Source organism: Ips typographus, linkage group LG11 (genome assembly GCF_016097725.1).
Source record: "Ips typographus isolate SLU linkage group LG11, UJ_Ityp_2.0, whole genome shotgun sequence".
NCBI classification, from domain to species: domain Eukaryota; kingdom Metazoa; phylum Arthropoda; class Insecta; order Coleoptera; family Curculionidae; genus Ips; species Ips typographus.
In genome coordinates this window covers 576389-596704 of record NC_138432.1, presented here as the reverse complement: position 1 = coordinate 596704, position 20316 = coordinate 576389, and the positions used below count along the sequence as shown (strand labels likewise).

The following is a 20316-nucleotide window of genomic DNA, read 5'->3' as shown; positions in this document are numbered from 1 at the left end:
AAAAAATATTCTATATTTTCATATATGCATCGCCAGAATTGATTATTTTTACGTAGGGATGAAACAAATACTGAAAAAGTCATCAATGGGTATCATTACAGTTTTTAACGTAATAAATGAAAGTTATGGTTTTACAAACTAGAATAAAGTGTGCTGTAGGATAGGAAATTAACTACATTTTCCAGGTTAAAATTGAAAGTTTCAATTTATAGGTTCAATACAGTAGTCACAATTTAACCAAACTTTGAGCTGAAAGTTTTAATGAAACTCTGTTTAAGGCGGAATATTGATAACAATTCTGTAATCGGAAAATGATTTTATCAAAGAATTGCAATTTAAACAGATACTAACATTCTAAATATTTTCAGAACAAGTTAATTTCCTAATCACTGAAAGTTAAAAAGTAGAAAAATTATACAGGGTGATTCCAAAGTTGGTGCTTTCCGTTCACCTACGAATAGGGCTTCAAAAAATAAGCTTTTTTTTCCTTTGACGCTTTTTCGAAATATGAACAATAACGAAGATACAGGGTGTCAAAATTTTACTGAAAAAAAAAATAAAAAATAACATAAATTTAATTTTAACTAACTACAGGTTATTCTTTATCAACAGACATAAACATAAACAAAAGATTTCAGCCGCCTTTGAACTAAGTTGTAATAATTTCACATTTTAAATTAAAACAGCATTTAATTTTAGACATGCATTTAGATGGTTTTTATTTTTTTACTCGATAGCGGTGCTTCGTAGGAAAAAATAATAAAAGGGGTTTTATTTTTAGAATTGAACAAGGAATTCAATAATAAATTTTATGTTGAAAAAAAAACTAGTAGGGAAATTTTTTTTTTCGAAAACGTTTTAAAAAAATTATACGCGCGCCACTGGTAAACCCAAAAAAATTGTTGTTTCTTGGAAAATTTTCTTTCCACGTACCTACTGACACCTACAAAATTTTGTTTAATTACTTCAAGTGGTTTGGCCAAAATCATAACATTTTTATTTTTTCAGTAAAACTTTGACACCCTGTATCTTCGTTATTGTTCATATTTCGAAAAAGCGTCAAAGGAAAAAAAACTTTATTTTTTGAAGCCCTATTCGCAGGTGAAAGGAAAGCACCAACTTTGGAATCACCCTGTATACCGTTATTTGGTATTTGGTATAAATTTCTGCAACTTTCCAATTTTGAACGCGTACGAATTTTGTCTAAAAACTTTTCAATCTTACATACAGAGTGTTCCACTAGGAAATAACTCGATTGATAATGGGATAAAAAGGATAAATAAAAGAGTTTTGAAAATTAAATTGATGTTGGCATGCCTAATCCACTTTCCGTTGTACCGTAAGTCAATCACATCTTTGTTAATTTAAATAGATTTTCTTTTATATTAACTTTGTTCGCGTTTTTGATTCTGAACTGTTTTGAATATGGGTTTGGACTATATGCACGTTAATTTTTATATAGTGCTGTCTATATAATCAGTACACAGCAACACATATCTCATCCATGTAGATGGCCCAAATCAGCTCGAGAACAGTTCCTGAACGGTTCATAGTCATGAACCTGAATAAAGCTGTTATCACATTCTTGGATTGTACTCAAAATTCTGTTGAATTCCCAGCAAATTATGGCAGAATTGTGCCATTTGGAGTTTAATAATGTGTTTTGGTTACCATCATCAACCTTACTTTACTGGACTATTCCAGAAGTTTTTCTTTTGAAATTTGCACTTATAAAGCTAATTTCTGAAGTCTACCTATTTTAAAAATGTCAATTTGGTTGCTTAAACTTACTGGAATAACGCTTTTGATATATTTTTTGTAGAACTTCCCGCTCAAAATTTGGCCCAAAAACTAACTTAGTACCAGATTTACAAATGTCAGTTTAGTGTCCTAAATTTACAAGAATATTATGTTTAGATTGTCTGATCAGTAATTAACCTTCTAGGGATTTTAGAGGATTGATTTTGACGCCTTCTGGCGACAAACGGGAAGATCTAACATAACGTGATAGCCTTATTTATTGTCTATTTTCCGTTCTATAATGTGTCTATAGAAAATGTTTCAAATAAGCGAGTTAATTTACGACTGAATGGGGAGATTCAAAAAAATGTGACCTCCCTAAGGCTTTCAATTGGGTTATCATATGTACTGCCGTCATATTGTTATTTACACAACAAAGTTGTTTTCTTATACTAATTTTAACGAATAATAGTATAGCTTAAACAAAATAGATTCAAATTCAACTTTTTGTCCGACATTATTGCAAATATCTCAAAAACCACCTAAGTTAGTATTCTGAAATTTTTGTGACGCATCCTTTTCTATCTATGCACTTTAGTCGTACAACGTACCTACTAGATATTTTAAAATGTTTAAAATATCTAGTACATTGTAATATCTGTCTATTTATTGCAACTTGTTTTGAAATCATCACCTACAGAGAACCCATTTAAAAAGCTTCTATAATAGCTATTTATGATATGAATGTTAAAAATGTTTTTAAGACATACATGTGAAAGTTTCTGCAATTCGCATAAATCCCTTAATAACACTTTTAACACGAATACCATACAGTATTTTTTTCTACAAACGCATTAAAAATTTCTATGATTCTTTGTATTTGAGAAATTCTTTTTCTGCAAACAATCAAACCATTTGTCAATAATTCCATAAAGATCATTGTTGCCCTCAAAAAATTAATTTGTTTGAAAGTTTTCAACCAGTTTTAAACATTTTGTGAATATACCTTTTAATACGTGTTAATATGAACTTCGTCGCATAAATGAATGAAGAAAGTGCCATGGAACAGATTGATGAGGCTGCCACGTTGGTCCAAGAAGTCCCTACAATAGTACGAAATAGCATTTAATTATTTGTTTACTTTTAACAGTGCTTTAAAACGCTTCTTTAAAGCACTAGTGCGTTAAAATGCTATTTTAATCCGTTTGTAGAAAAACGTTTTAAAGCATCCATATTATGTTTACAGGAATTTTTGTTGGATATTTTTTCTATAATCTATGACAAAAGGGGGAAGGAGCATACTAATTTAGATTTTTCGAGAATTTTATCAATTTTGAGAACTTTGTCTCACACCGGCTACAAATTATTTTTCTTACAAAAAAACCTAGTTTGTTTTCTAGGAATATTTGCAAATTAAATAAGTAATAATATTAAAATAAAAACTCAAAATAAATACATAATTATTTTAATTTCAAAACCAGACTCACAATTATTTATTAACGCATACGTTGTAAATAAGTTTTTGGTACATTCTACTTAACTTTAACAAAGTGAGGTATAAGGTTTTTGAGGAACAATATTACTTTTAATAGCGCTTTTACTCTTGATTTAAATGTTTATATTCATATAAAGGATTCACTTTTACTAAACCTAATTAACCATGGTAACATTTAATATTTAAAATTAGTAACATTACAATAATTGGCAAAAACTACAAACACATTAAAGAAACAAACAAACCTATAATGATCTGGATAATATCTAAACAAACAAGAATGTACAAACATAATACAAATACAGGGTGTCCCGCGAGGTAAGGGACAAAATTTCACTACGTGTTCTTTAGGTGAATTTGAGTCAAAAATGTTCTATGAACATGGGTCCGCAAATGCTTCCTTACCGAGATATGATTTTTTAAATTTAATAGTGATTTTGTACCAAAAACTACAATGGATCTCATCCACATTATTAAAAGGGCTAGACTATGCTTACAATGGGAGAATGGGCACTTTGAACAATTATTATAAACAGTTATTTTCCAAGAGGTATTAATTTTTTTTGTAAAAAAATATTTTTGTGAGGTTATTGTACTTTTCAACACAATAAAACTATTAAACTTAAAAAAATCATATCTTGGTAAGGAAGCATTTGCGGACCCATGTTCATAGAACATTTTCGACTCGAATTTACCTAAAGAACATGTAGTGAAATTTTGTCCCTTACCTCGCGGGACACCCTGTATATTAACCATTTTTGTATATTTTAAACATGGAAATACACACACCGTCAAAATTAGGGGAACGGTCAAAATTTACACTTAGTTTAACATCAATTTTCTCCTTCATATTTTTTATGTATTGCAGCTTGATTCTTCATGAATACATCTGCCTTATTATTATTTTTAAATGGTTTGTCTTTATGTCATATACAAGGACGTAAAGGAACTAAGGAATTTTCGGTGTTTTTTGAGACACCCTGAGGATTTAGCAACTGACCATTGACATCACTTTATAACATCAAATTGTGACCCTTTGATTTCAACATTTTCTTTTTTTATTCGCTCTGATATCTCAATTATAGAAAAAATACAGGGTTTCGAAGAAAAGGTGAATATTTATATTAATTTCACCAATGTCGACACTCGAATGTCATTTCTCTGAGAACTTTTTTAAGTTAAATATTGGTCCCGTCATACTTTTACCTATCAGCCTATTGTGTAAAGAATGCTTAAAATTATACATCGATAATTAAAAAGTCCCTTTTTTTACATTTAGTTGAATGTAATTTTTAATGCTTCCTTCACACTTTATCCAGGCTTAGGACTGATCCAATTTGTGCTTTATAATAAACCGGAGGGTGTTTAAAGGTCAACTGGTCAAAAGAATCACAACAACAATAAATTAACGAACAATATGCATGAAGGTAAATATTCAAAACGCCAAGAATATAAGAACCTGTAGAGCAAAAACATTTTCAAAATTGTTTTAGTTAAGCGTATGCCCTCCACGAGCCCTTATCATGACAGTCATCCGTCTCCTCATGCTTCTGATGACATTATTAATCATGTCTTGATGAAAATGTTCCAAATCTCAACCAGAGCAGCTGCTACTTGTTCGGGATTTTACTGCAGGAGTTTTGGACCTTAATCGTTTACCTAACATGTCCCAGACATGTTCAATCGGATTAATGTCTGGAGAACATGCCGGCCACGCCATTGTCCTTATTCCGACAACATTCAAAAAGTCAAAAACACAACGAACCTTGTGAGGGCGGGCATTGTCGTGCTTTAGCAAAAGGTTTTCTCCGATATGGAGGGCGAATGGTACGACATGCTCTTGCAGAACATCGCGAATGTATCCATCTGCATTTAAAGCTCCATTAACAACCACCCACTCTGTTCGTGCCCCTAAGCATATTCCACCCTAGACCATCACAGAGCCTCCACCATAGGAGATGTGGGTGTAAAATTAAATTTTTCCTCTTGTTCTCCTCGGCGGCGATATAACCTTTCCCTGCCGTCGTTGGAATTAACCCAAAATCGACTCTCATCTGTGAACAAAACATTGGCTCACTGATCATTTTCCCAATTTTCGTGCTCCCTAGCCTGGAGAAATGGAGCTTTCTTGGTTCTATAGGCCTTCAAACCAACTTCCTTAAGCCTTCTGCTAATGGTCCGAGCAATTGTTCTTCTTCCAGTTCGCTTCTTAGTTGCGGTACTCTTTTACGCGATATATCGTAGATTTTTATTTTCCTAACATGTCAGCAACATCGCTGTAACTTTTACCAATTTCAATCAACGCTACAGCCTTCGCCACATCAGTAGAAGCCATATCACCCATGTTGGATTTTTAAGAATCAAAATGATAAATGTTCTTGACTTTCGCTTAACAAGAACCATTGACGTATAGCAAATTTGATTAGGAAACCATGGCAATTACCTCTAAAGCAGGTGTCGAAAAATAAGATCAATATCCAAATTTTCGTCGAAACCCTGTATTTTCTTTAATAATTGGTATATCAGAGGGAATAAAAAAGAAAAATGGTCAGAAAATAATGGGCTACAATTTGATGTTATAAACTGTTTTCAATTCTCAGTTGTTCTCTCCCCAGGGTGTCTCAAAGAGCACAGAAAATTCCTTACTTTCTTTTCGTTCCTGGATATGACATAAAGACAAACAATTTAAAAATCGTAATATGACAGATGTATTCAAGAAGGATCAATATACAATTCATAAAAAAGTTGGTCAAAATCGAGCGAAGGATTGAAGAGGAAATTGACGTTAAACTAATTCTAAATTTTGACCGTTCCTCTAATTTTGCCGGTCTGTGTATATCGATTTGGTATTGTTACGGTTTTCCCGTGGGTTTACACAAAGTCAATTTAACTCAACAAGAAATAAATTTATTTACACTTCAAAACCCTCCGTACAATAATTAATTCAGCTACCAAAAACACTACTACAATTTTTGCGTCGAACATCGAAGATGCCTCTAGGTGTATCGTTTTCTAACGGCGGCCTACGTTAACACGCGCCAGGCCAGACATTGCGGCGCATCGAATCCATCCCGAATCGAGTGCTCGTTCAGTAAGTATGGAGCATAGTAGGCCCAAACCGTAACACTGCCAGCAACAACGTAACACATCAGCTTTAAGAGATCCCTCCCTCTTAAAGCTGATCGTCCCGATCCGCTTCATCTAGTCCCTGGTATTTCTTGAGTCTGTCCAGATGGACAATTTTCATCTTGCCTTTGGGGCTGCGTTGGACTCTGTACACGACGCGTTTAACCTTTTTACCACATTGTAGGGTCCCTCCCAAACCGGTGTTAATTTTGGTGATTTACCCTTCTTCCTCTGAGGGTTAAACAACCAAACTTTATCGTCCTTGTGAAACCCTCCCGAATTGGCCCTAAGATCATAACGAGCTTTCATCTTGTCGCTAGCTAGATTCAAACTTTCCCTGACCAGATGTAATCTTTCTTGCAACTCGTCAACGTACCACATCACATGGAAGTCGAAGTTCTCGACCAAACAGAACTTTAGATGGTGACTGTCCCGTTGAGTTGTGGACTGCTGCTCTATACGCCATCAAGAAGAGCGGAATATGCTGGTACCAATCTTTCTGATGCTGATCAACAACCTTTGAGAGATGTTGCTCTATGGTCTTATTGAATCTATCGGCCATTCCATCCGACTGAGGATGAAGCGGCGTTGTTCTGGTCTTCCTAATGGCTAGCAGGTCACAGAGCCTCTGAAAGAGCTTGGACTCAAAGTTTCGTCCCTGATCAGAGTGTAACTCTAACGGCACACCAAATCTACTGAAGACATTTTCGACGAGTTACACGTTTAATTTATGAGCCCTTCTGGATTCATTAATTAAACTGACTCACGACGTTAAACGTCGCGCCGGGATCTCAGTTTTAAGGATGGAATCAAACACTGAGTTTTCTATTAAACACTTAAATCTATTAAATACAGTATACACAAATGGGTCTGTACAATACGGTCATAAACACACTAAAAGTTGACAATTTAACAATTGTATTTACATAGACTCATAAGCTAAGGACTTAGCATTTTCTGGCGGCTGGCTTGGTCACTTTCGCGTTGGAACAACTTTTGAGAACGGACTACTTAACTTGATCTTTTCTCGAGGAGAGTCGACATTTCGACTTCTTGGGTCAGCTGGTCGCACTACCGTCGATTGGTTCACACCTATCCTACACTGCTAAAATCGGCGTATTTTATACCCGATTGATCGGCTGACGTAGTTTGTTATTGTCGCTTGTTTTTCACATTTCTGTAAAGCAGGTGGTAGTGACTCATCACCGATATGATGCACTCGGTGCATCGTGGTGCGACCTTGCCTCGTGCGCTTAATATTTCGCAATCCTCGAATACTCTTATGTTTTTAAGTTAATAAGTCCATCTTTTGAATTAATGGATTTTCCATTCGTGACATATGCCTCCGCCCCAGAAAAACTGTTCCCCAGTTTTATATGAACAATAATTAAAAAATTTTAACAGTAGTAAAAATATATCGTTAGCTTAACACAAATTTAAAAAGTTACATGTGTACATATGTGAGTATTCCATAGTACTCAATTAAGTTTGTCCAAGGACACTGTATACAATCATTTCTTAATAATACGTTAGTACTTATTCTAACAATATTATAGAATAAAGTTATAGTTCAAATTATGAACTTTACCGTAATCGCCTTGCTTCCGGCAGAAAAAATAACGCAACACTGGGAAAAGTTTGACAAGACTTATTCTTATGAGCAAAACTTCGCACCTCACATCACTTAACATCATCATCTTCTATGTCCTATTAATGTTTGTGATGTGGATTGTCCAATCGATAAACTCTTTACCTGTAGTTTATCAGTACATGGTCCAATGTCCAAGCCCTTCGTGAGTTCCAATAACAATACTAGCTCATCATAGTCTGCTTCCTTCTTATATAGTCCTCAGTGTTACATGAAATATAAGACAAAAGGTGCTACTTAAGGCTTAATATACAATATCATGTCTTATAACAAAATTAATTTTTAGCATCATTTGTAACTCTTATTTATGTGTTAGTATGTACGATCCATTTTCCATTCCTAAAAAATAAAAAATGGAACGTGTGAAATTTATTTTCCAAATGCTGTAAAGCAAGGATTTCCGTGTATGCACCGCGCGATCAAAATTAGTCATGTAAACAACTCGAATTTTTGTGTTAGTAGTTCGTCATCAACCAACAAGTCGAAAGCGTCGTGTCAGAAATATTCGCCTCCTCAGCGAAACATTTTTTATCGCACCTTATTAGTTCATAGCGCTAAAAAATAATTGGATTAATTTCATGACTAGATTATACTCGTTATTTGGGTTTAATATGACACCATTATACATTCCAATTTCTTATTTTATTTCAACCACGTGTGTATATTATGCTTGTATCAATATACAGTGTGACCCATTTAGAATGGAAACACCCCTATAAAATTTTAGGTTATTAACCGATTTCAATGATTTTTTTTTTAAATAATTAGGAATGAAATGTCTATTACGGGAGAAAATTTTAAATATTTATTTCAGTTTTCAGGTCATATTACAATACTTTTTCTTGATAGAAAATGGAGAATTTTTATTAGCGATTTTTTTATTGAAAAAATTACTACGCCACGTATCGCCCTGTATTCGCCTCGTTTTTTCTTTTGTGTAAACGCAAATATTGACACTAGTGAATATTGTTACCACTATTAATAGTTTCATTGTTATGTTAGTAGCCCAACTATGTATAAAGAAGAGTGAGGTTAAGTTAGGGTAGAAAGGGGGGTTACGACAATTAGACAATTAGAAATACAATTTTTCTGAGAATTACGGTTTCATGGACCTGAGTATGACCTGAGTTAAGTTTTTATGAATGTTTTCAATTATATTCCTGACATTGTGCATTATTGTTTGATTTTCACTAAACGCCATCCGACCCCTGACACATGCTAGAAATCCACGACCAAGCAGAGCAATTAAAACATTGGAATTTCATTATCGTGAAGTTTTATAACAATAGACAGAATTGGTTTCCTACAAGCAAAGCCGCTAGTGACGTCACAGCGGATGCTCTGACGCATACACACACACATACACGTTGTCTAAATAAGTATCGCAACGGGAAAGTATAGGTTTCTCGTGAAAAAAGAAATACATTTTTTATACGTTTGATAAGTAATATAATTATTACATTGTAACGAAGTTACTAAGTTTTTACCGTTTTCTTAATTGAATCGATCAACCGGAATCCTCGTTTTAATTGCTAAGGTTCCAACAGTCGGATTTTCTCCGTTCTTGTCAGTTTTGGTTCGGGACGTCGGTTACTTTTCGTTAGGGTCATAGCGATGTGTCGCGGAAAACCGCTAATTGATAATTACGTGGCTAATAAGTTTTGCGCGGCCGAATGTTCAGCGGCTATAGTACCGCAGTTAACCTGCAAAGGCGTCCTGCCGGCACCCAGTGTGTGGCAGTGCGCGCGGTTCCGGTCCCCCATACATGGTACGTAGGTGAGTGGGAGATGGCAGGAAATAAAACTGGCCTGCACGTGGCAAACGGCCTCTTCCACCTGCGGTCAGCGACCGAACCAGCCAGCCTGCTCCGACACGAAACCCGACCAGCAGTAAGTACCATTCAACCACGTGTACCGGTACGGCATCTGTTCTGGGCCTATACCGCAATACCTGACCGTTCCTTTTGATTTTCCCCGTAGTTAGTATACCGTAGTTAGCCGTCGTTTGGACTCGTATTGACCCGACGGATTTTCCCAGTAATTAGTACACCGTAGTTAGCCGTCGTTAGGACTCGTATTGACCCGACGGATTTTTCCCAGTAGTTAGTACACCGTAGTTAGCCGTCGTTAGGACTCGTATTGACCCGACGGATTTTCCCAGTAATTAGTACCCCGTAGTTAGCCGTCGTTAGGACTCGTATTGACCCGACGGATTTTCCCAGTAATTAGTACACCGTAGTTAGCCGTCGTTAGGACTCGTATTGACCCGACGGATTTTCCCAGTAATTAGTACACCGTAGTTAGCCGTCGTTAGGACTCGTATTGACCCGACGGATTTTCCCCAGTAATTAGTACACCGTAGTTAGCCGTCGTTTGGACTCGTATTGACCCGACGGATTTTCCCCAGTAATTAGTATACCGTAGTTAGCACCCGCATTTCTCCTGTTCTTGACCGCCAGGACAGCTGCCGTGGACACCGTTAACGTGTACACCTTTTATTTGACCGCTTTTATTGGTACGTTTAACTGCTTTGTCACCCGCGTCCCGACTTACACGCTTTAGGTTGAAATTGATCACTTAAAACAAAGTTACACGCTCTCTCTCATTTTTACACTTGCTGTTGTTTCCGTTCAAGATTTAAGATACCGTTAGGGTTCCGACTTTTGTTTTTCCGATTGGTTCTGTTCGCTAACCACCGTAGGTCCGTAGTCATAATTTTGGTTAAGTGTTTCAGAGTGTTAATTTCTGTTGAGTTTGTTTGGAAACACGACCCGGTGAGTTTGTAAATTTACCTTTGTCTTTCATTGGGCCTGTCAGCCTTGCAAAACCTTAGCGCCCGCTTACCTTCTTCGACTGTTTTAAAAGTTACCCCGGTATACGGAGCGTTTTCCTGGTTTACGCTCCGCGGTTATTTGAAACCAGGTGGCGCCCGAGGCAATTAAAATCAGACTAGTGTCAAAAGGGGTATTTCATTTGCCCCCAACAAAAGAGCGTCACAAATTTGGCGCCCGAGCAGGGACTACGTTTTGAGTTTTGAACTGACAGTGTTTCATTTTTTCCCCCTGTTAATATAAACGTGTAACTTTGTTGTGGTTAATAGCTTAGGATAACTGTACTAACCGAGCTTGATCCCCGCTTTGCGATTCACTAAAAAATTTGTCTTTAACCAGTCCGGCTTTGTTTTTTTTTACCCGAGTTTAACTATACCGTGTGGCCTGGGTTGTCATGGATACCGATCAAAAAGATAGTTTACCGTTAACCGTCACCGCCGCCACCAGTGCAGCCGCCTTCTCAGGCGGCACCGAACCGATGGACTCCAAAATTGCGTACGTTTGCCAGCTCAGGAAAGACGCGTTGATCGTTGAACTATCCAAGATTGGGTTAGACACCAGTGGCACCACGGAGGTATTAAGGAAGCGCTTAATTGCCTGCTTAATGGGTGGGGAATCAACCCCGATAGTCAGAACTGCACCGTTTACTTTTCCTGCAGTAAATACCGAACCGACCGCTACCACAGTAACTTTGCCCCCGACTACCGTAGTAGTTAAAGTTACCGAGTCTCTTACGACGACCGCCCCCATTTTTACAACACCATCGACGTGGGGTACTACACGCCCAATCCCCAGTTGCAGTACCGCCGTAACGTTCACTTCAGCTCACCCCACACGACCGATTCACGGTTCCCGAGTTCCCCCTCTATCGTTGACTTTGCCGGTAACTTATCCCTGGATACCGCCCATGACCACGGCCAATGAGGCGTTAACAAAGCCACTTCCTTGTCCGCTGGAACCCACGCCGACCCTGGACCGTCAAACATCCATGTATTTTCGCGCTCAAGACTGGAAAGTCTACTTTAATGAACAGGATGATCCTGTTGCTTTCCTGGAGCAATTAATGGAGATTTGCGCCGCCAATCAAGTCCATCCAGACTTACTAGTGCCGCAATTACCTATGGTGTTGCGTGGTAATGCGCTACTGTGGTTCCGAAACAACCGGCAACGTTGGGCGACGTGGCAGCAATTTGAAGCTGATTTCCGTACTTTCTATTACCCTCTGGATTACTATGATGATCTTGAGGCGCAGATAAGCCGCAGATTGCAAAAACAAGGGGAATCTGTCAGTCTGTACTTTACAGACTTACAAACTATGATCCGCCGGCATGGGAGTATTACACCCGAACAGGAGTTACGTTGGTTGTACCGTAATATGACACCACAATTAAGACAGATGGTGCGGCCGACCGACTTTTACGACGTGTTAACTCTGTCACAGAAAGCCCGTGAGACCGAACGCCTCTTAGAGGAGGTAAGGCAGGCAGAGGCATGTAGTTACCGCCCTCAACCTGAGTTTACTAGAGTGAATAGTAATCAGGAACCGACCATAAAGTCACGTCAAGTACCCGAGACACGGGTTACCGTACCGGGCCGCCCACGACCAAATGAGGGGAATCGACCGACTCACAACAACCAGTCCCTCAATACAACGCACAACAGGTCACCTCGACACTCACCCCGTACTGAAAACCGTCAGGGTGCTCCCGTGGGCAGTCCTGGAGGAGTGTGTTGGCGATGTGGAGAGGCCGGGCATTTCCGTACAGAATGTACGCGTCCGTCCCGTCTGTTCTGCTCCAGATGTGGGAAACCAGGTGTACAGTCTCGGCATTGTGATTGTGCACGGCCGGAAAACTAAAAGGGCGTTGTGATAATGCGAGGAAAGCACAACCGCCCGACGTAACCGCCTCGACCCACCCTGTTTTGACCGTTACCGCCTGTCAGCCGTCCCTGGTAAATACCGTTCAGCCGTTAAACCCCGTACCGACCGTTACTCCAGTTAACTTTACCGTACCACCTGTTCCTGTCACCTGTCATACCGTATCACCTGTTCCTGTCACCTGTCATACCGTACTGCCTGTTCCTGGCACCGGTCATACCGTACCACCTGTTCCTGTCACCTGTCATACCGTACCACCTGTTCCTGTCACCTGTCATACCGTACCACCTGTTCCTGTCACCTGTCATACCGTACCACCTGTTCCTGTCACCTGTCGTAACGTACTGCCTGTTCCTGGCACCTGTCATACCGTACTGCCTGTTCCTGGCACCGGTCATACCGTACCACCTGTTCCTGTCACCTGTCATACCGTACCACCTGTTCCTGTCACCTGTTATACCATACCACCTGTTCCTGTCACCTGTTATACCGTACCCAAGTATGCCGCCGACAAAGTTAACATTACCGTACCGACCGTTTCTGTGCCTAGTAGTACCGTACCGACTGTTAGTAGACATAAGCGTGACGTTACACCAGTTACTAAAGTACCTAACGTTACTACCAGTTACCCTGTACCGACTGAGACGTTGGTTAACGATTCTGGCACCAAAGACTACGTTCTTCCGACCGCAACACCAAACGTTACCGTACCGACCGTCCCAGTGCCATCTGTTGCTGATATACCAGCAGTCACCGCCCTGAATGCTTTCCTGACCACGGACAATCGACCCCACATCTCTGTCAAAATCTTTGACACTGAATTTATGGCATTAGTAGACACTGGTGCTGCCCGTTCATACGTAGGGGCCGTGGTACGACAGTTATGTCTTAGGCACGATTGCACACCTCTCCGTCCAACTGTTGAAAACGCTAAAGTTGCAAATGGCAGTAAGGTGGATATTACCGAGGCTTTCAGGGTCAAACTGAATTTTGAGGGCTACCCGACTGTAACGGAGGTGTTGCACTATTTACCAGGGTTAACCGTATTTATCGTACTTGGTATGGACTTACTAGGAAAACATCCTTTTCAAGTGAATTTGCAGACAAGGGCTGTACGAATAGTTAGCCCCAGACCAGTCCGCAAACCGAGAAAGATTAGTCCAGTCAACACCATTGAACCGCCGGAGCCTCTAACGTTAACCGAAACCGAAAATGCCAGACTGCAACAGTTTTTAAACACCGAACTTCCAAAGTTTGACCGAATTAGAGGCGTAACTCCACTAACCACACATACCATTCATTTGGAGCAAATCGAGCCGATTAAGCAACGCTATCACCCTCGCAATCCTCGTATGCAGGAGATTATTAATACCGAGGTAAAGCAGATGTTGCAAGACGGTATTATTGAGCCGTCAACCAGTCCGTGGAGTTCCCCTGTGGTAATTGTCCGTAAAAAGGATGGTAAACACCGTTTCTGTATTGACTTCCAAAAAGTCAATGACGTTACTCGAAAAGATGCATACCCGTTACCATTTATTAATGCAATCTTGGACAAACTCCGCCGTGCCCGTTATATATCCAGTATTGACTTGAAACAGGGTTACTGGCAAGTAGCTCTTGATGAAGCTAGCAAACCAATTACCGCATTCACGGTGCCGGGCATGGGCTTGTTTCAATTCAAAGTCATGCCATTTGGTTTACACTCAGCTCCCGCCACGTTTCAACGATTAATGGATAGAGTCATCGGCCCCGATATGGATCCGTACTGTTTTGCGTATCTGGACGACATTATTGTTCTTGGGGAAACCTTTGAACAACATCTCGACAATCTGTCCGAGGTTTTCCGTCGTCTCCGAGCTGCGAACTTGCGTCTGAATCCGGATAAATGTCAATTTGGTCGGAAATCCCTCCGTTACCTGGGCCACCTGGTTACGTCCAGTGGTATCCGTACCGATCCAGAAAAAGTGTCGGCTATTCAGGAGCTGCCGGCTCCAACCAACGTGAGAGGCGTTCGCCGTTTTCTCGGTGTTGCATCCTGGTACCGCCGTTTTGTCAAGGACTTTTCCAGAATTGCTTCTCCTCTAAACCGACTTTTAAAGAAGGGAGTGAAGTGGTCTTGGTCAGCGGACGAGCAGCATGCATTTGAGCAGCTGAAAAAGTGCCTAACCGAAGCCCCCATTTTGGCCTGTCCAGATTTTTCCCGGCCGTTTGTACTACAAACAGACGCGTCGGATCATGGGCTAGGTGCTGCATTAATACAGCATGATTTCAATGGCGATCACATTATCGCTTATGCTAGCAGAACGTTGACAGCTACTGAACGAAAGTTTTCGGTGACCGAGAAAGAATGCTTGGCAATAGTATGGGGAGTCGAAAAAATGAGACCGTACCTTGAAGGCTACCGTTTTACCGTGGTGACGGATCACCAGTCCTTACGTTGGTTGCATTCTCTAAAAAGCCCATCTGGCCGATTAGCCCGTTGGAGTATCTATCTCCAACAATTTGATTTCGAAATCAAGTACCGAAAGGGGATACTGAATAAAGTAGCTGACGCTTTATCTCGGGACCCCGTGCCGTCCAACTCGGTTGGCGATCCACCCGAATCCATAGCGCTGATCGAAAATTTTGAACCGTGCTCCTGGTATAGCGCTAAAATGGCGGCGGTCGAAGCAAATCCCAAAAATTTCCCTGACTACTGTATTAAAGAAAACCGTCTCTACCGCCATTTTTGGGATTTAAACGAAGTCACGTCTGCAGAGTCTGCCAGTTCGTGGAAACTTTGCGTCCCTAAGACCGCTAGGGCGGCCATTCTTCGGCAAAACCACGATGAGCCGGCCGCCGGGCATTTTGGGATTGCAAAAACCACCGTCCGTATAGCTCAGCACTATTATTGGCCGGGAATGATGCGGGATATTGCAAATTACGTCCGCAATTGTCCTTCTTGTCAGCGGTATAAAGTATCGCAACAAGCACCGCCTGGGTACATGCAACCGTCACGAAATAACCGCCCCTGGGAAACCGTCTGTACCGATTTAGTTGGCCCGTTACCCCGTTCCGCAAAAGGGAACAATTACTTGGTAGTGTTTCAAGACCGATTTACTAAGTGGGTACAATGTCGAGCAATTAGGAAAGCAACGGCTAGAGCTGTAAGCCAAGCTCTGTACGACGAAGTTATAACGAGATTTGGGTGCCCACGAACCGTTTTGTCCGATAATGGCACGCAGTTTACCGGCCAACCGTTTAAACAATTGCTTGCGGAGTTGGGCATTGCTCACCGGCTAACTCCACCGTATACGCCCCAGGCCAACCCCGTTGAGCGAGCTAATAAGACCCTCAAAACCATGATCGCCCAGTTTTGCGAAGGGGATCACCGTAAGTGGGACGTACTGCTCCCCGATTTGCTGTTCGCCGTTAACACGTCGCAACATGACTCTACCGGATACACGCCGGCTTACTTGAATTTTGGTCGGGAGTTAGAGCCACCAAAAGCTTTATTCCGTTCTGTCAGACCGGAACCCGACGGCGCCGAGCCGTTAGGGGAACCCCAGCACGCCGATATTGGGGAGCACAGCAACCGGCTCAAACAGCTCAATGATATTTATGAGCTGGTCCGTTTAAATCTGGGTCGGGCGTTCACCACTCAAAGCCGGCATTATAATTTGCGGAGAAGAGAGTGGCGGTGTCATGTGGGAGATCAGGTTTATCGGCGTGAAAACCCCTTGTCCTCAGCGGTCCGAGGTTTTGCCTCGAAGCTAGCGCCTAAGTTTTCAGGGCCCTACACCGTGGTTAGGGTTCTTTCTCCGGTGGTGTATGACATTAAAAGCTGCACCGGTAAAGTTCTGCGCCGTATTCATGTTAAAGACTTAAAAGCGGCGCATGACGGGGCCGAATTTAATGAAGCCCGCATGTAAACCACGCTGTGAGTTGGGGCGGGTGACAACCGTTAGCAACCGCAACGAAAGCCGTACTTGTTACCGTACCGACCGTAGCCGTTATTCTAGGTGACTGAAAGAAAACGGATACCGAAGTCTCGGCAACGTTTGCCGGGAGAGCCTCCATTTGCGGCGCCTCCCGACTCGGCGGCAGTGTGCGTGCGCACCCATTGCGACGCGCAAAGAAGCTCCACGCTGCAAAGAATGTCGCAAATACGGCAGGAAGCGCGGGCACTTGGGGCGCCGTTTCGGGGACCCGTGGACCGAAACCCGACGGCGGAGAGACTCGCTACCGAATCCCGACCGAGGGGACGGATCCACGTGATCTCAGATCTAGTCCTGAGGCCGGCCAGAACGGGATATTATAATAGGCCTGACCTGGGCGATAACCTCGCTCGGTTGGAGTGGGCAGCGGCCCATGCTGACGAGCTATTCCCAGACCCTCCGCGCCGTGCCTACCGGGCAATGCCCATGCTCGTCCCGATACCCTGCCGCCCTCCGCCAGTATCACTATCTATGGCGGAGTCACCCGTTGGGATGCTGGGGCCTGGGGCACCGACTACCTCACCGATTGAGGACGTGGTCGTCGACCTTGCTCAGTCACCGCCGTCCGCCGTCACCGCAGCTGGGGTAACTACTCCGGTTAATCGCCCGACGTCACCGGGGATGGATGAGTGTCCGGAGGCCGGCCCGTTCGATCCCGCTGGATCGAGTCCCCTGTTGGACTTGGAGGCCATAGCGGAAGAAGTGGCCGCTACCCCGAACGCAAGGGATTGGTCGGAGTCATTGATGGCGAGGCTTCGGCTGTTGCGGCCTCCAGGTTACTCGGCCGGACGCCGTTGTCGACGGCATCTCGTGACTCGGGATGGCCGCCGCTTACACGTGACCCTGCCCCGCTAACCGGGTTTTGTTTTTTTTTTGTCCGTTTGTTTATTCGCCCGTCGCTCACCTTCTGCTTGCGCCCCGCTACCGACTAACAATCCCGCTTCGCAGTATTTTTTTTTGGTACTTAATGTTTTTTTTTTCCTTCGCAAGGAATGACCGACTCTCCAGTGCTGGAGTTAATGGCAACGGACGAGATTGACTTGCTTGACGCCATGCGTGACATCGACGTGCCAGCGAGTGCGCCTGCAGCCGTAACCGCACCCCCCGCGGGTCGACGACCTCCTAGTCCTGGGATGGAAAGTCGTTCGAGGTCCCTTGAGGATCTGTTGGCGCCGTATTCCGAGATCGAAGTTACTCGGCCGTATATCCCAGTACCGTTTGTACCGCCGGAAAATCCAGCGGATGGTCCGTTGTTCTTACCCGTTCGGTCTCGAAAACTCTGTTGGAGGTGCGGCAGAGAGGGCCACCACAGGAATGCCTGTACACATCCGCCAATTTTATTTTGCTCCCGATGTGGAGGCTTAGACCGATTGTCAAAGAACTGCCCGTGCTGGTTTACCGAAGAAGATCGGCAGATGCTTCCGCCGCCGCGGATTGTTCCGGAGCGCGACCGTCTGGTTTCTCGCGGAGTTCAGTGTGATTTGGGTCGGGAAACATTCCGTTCCCGTTTCTCGGGCCAAGTCCGAACCTCCAGAAGCCAGGTCCGAAGTTCCCGGCAAGTTCACTGGGCGTCGCCTGATCGATGGGGCAGCGTTGGTAGGCGGGCCGTTCAGGAGGAGTCCGACCGTGAGTGAGGGGGGTATGCGGTGTGCGGGCAGAGGTGTGCGGGTTCCGCGATTTAGGTTAAGTTAGGTTAAGGGGAGTTGTTTGCTCCGGGTTGAAAATTTATTTTTGTACTGTTGTAGGATCTGTGATTTTTATTTTTTTTATTGTATCGAGTCTGTGATTTATTTTTGTGATTCTATTGTTAACCGTAGCGTTAGAGTTAAGCCGTTAAGTTTTTGTTTTCTCGAGTTGCCGGGTAGTTTTAAGGTAGAGCCGTCTGTTTTGAAAAGTTTTGTTTAAAAAAAAAAGGAGTAAACGCTTTTTTTTTTTCCGTACGAGGAGGGGGTGTGTAACGAAGTTACTAAGTTTTTACCGTTTTCTTAATTGAATCGATCAACCGGAATCCTCGTTTTAATTGCTAAGGTTCCAACAGTCGGATTTTCTCCGTTCTTGTCAGTTTTGGTTCGGGACGTCGGTTACTTTTCGTTAGGGTCATAGCGATGTGTCGCGGAAAACCGCTAATTGATAATTACGTGGCTAATAAGTTTTGCGCGGCCGAATGTTCAGCGGCTATAGTACCGCAGTTAACCTGCAAAGGCGTCCTGCCGGCACCCAGTGTGTGGCAGTGCGCGCGGTTCCGGTCCCCCATACATGGTACGTAGGTGAGTGGGAGATGGCAGGAAATAAAACTGGCCTGCACGTGGCAAACGGCCTCTTCCACCTGCGGTCAGCGACCGAACCAGCCAGCCTGCTCCGACACGAAACCCGACCAGCAGTAAGTACCATTCAACCACGTGTACCGGTACGGCATCTGTTCTGGGCCTATACCGCAATACCTGACCGTTCCTTTTGATTTTCCCCGTAGTTAGTATACCGTAGTTAGCCGTCGTTTGGACTCGTATTGACCCGACGGATTTTCCCAGTAATTAGTACACCGTAGTTAGCCGTCGTTAGGACTCGTATTGACCCGACGGATTTTTCCCAGTAGTTAGTACACCGTAGTTAGCCGTCGTTAGGACTCGTATTGACCCGACGGATTTTCCCAGTAATTAGTACCCCGTAGTTAGCCGTCGTTAGGACTCGTATTGACCCGACGGATTTTCCCAGTAATTAGTACACCGTAGTTAGCCGTCGTTAGGACTCGTATTGACCCGACGGATTTTCCCAGTAATTAGTACACCGTAGTTAGCCGTCGTTAGGACTCGTATTGACCCGACGGATTTTCCCCAGTAATTAGTACACCGTAGTTAGCCGTCGTTTGGACTCGTATTGACCCGACGGATTTTCCCCAGTAATTAGTATACCGTAGTTAGCACCCGCATTTCTCCTGTTCTTGACCGCCAGGACAGCTGCCGTGGACACCGTTAACGTGTACACCTTTTATTTGACCGCTTTTATTGGTACGTTTAACTGCTTTGTCACCCGCGTCCCGACTTACACGCTTTAGGTTGAAATTGATCACTTAAAACAAAGTTACACGCTCTCTCTCATTTTTACACTTGCTGTTGTTTCCGTTCAAGATTTAAGATACCGTTAGGGTTCCGACTTTTGTTTTTCCGATTGGTTCTGTTCGCTAACCACCGTAGGTCCGTAGTCATAATTTTGGTTAAGTGTTTCAGAGTGTTAATTTCTGTTGAGTTTGTTTGGAAACACGACCCGGTGAGTTTGTAAATTTACCTTTGTCTTTCATTGGGCCTGTCAGCCTTGCAAAACCTTAGCGCCCGCTTACCTTCTTCGACTGTTTTAAAAGTTACCCCGGTATACGGAGCGTTTTCCTGGTTTACGCTCCGCGGTTATTTGAAACCAGGTGGCGCCCGAGGCAATTAAAATCAGACTAGTGTCAAAAGGGGTATTTCATTTGCCCCCAACAAAAGAGCGTCACAACATGATGAAACCTAATTTAGTAACATAGCTGCTTTTGTTACTGTAATAATTTTATTAATGTGTAATCTGTAATAGTGTTAATTTGTGATAAATAGATTTAATCTCAGTAGTTAAAACCGTGGTTTTATGGCA

At 42.5% G+C, this 20316-nt stretch overlaps 1 protein-coding gene across 1 annotated transcript; it reads left to right on the top strand.

Moving 5' to 3' along the window:
• Positions 1–9480: 9480 nt before the first annotated feature.
• LOC145735428 (uncharacterized) lies at positions 9481–19445 on the top strand. The gene is made up of 2 exons (XM_081989328.1): positions 9481–9898; positions 17686–19445. Exon 2 carries the CDS (start codon positions 17688–17690, stop codon positions 18327–18329), a length of 642 nt encoding a protein of 213 aa, XP_081845454.1. The 5' UTR covers positions 9481–9898; positions 17686–17687; the 3' UTR covers positions 18330–19445.
• Positions 19446–20316: the final 871 nt, after the last annotated feature.

What these genes read in the sequence shown, in the direction of transcription:
- LOC145735428 (XM_081989328.1), top strand. Translation starts at nt 17,688, where the DNA reads ATGACCGACTCTCCAGTGCTGGAGTTAATGGCAACGGACGAGATTGAC.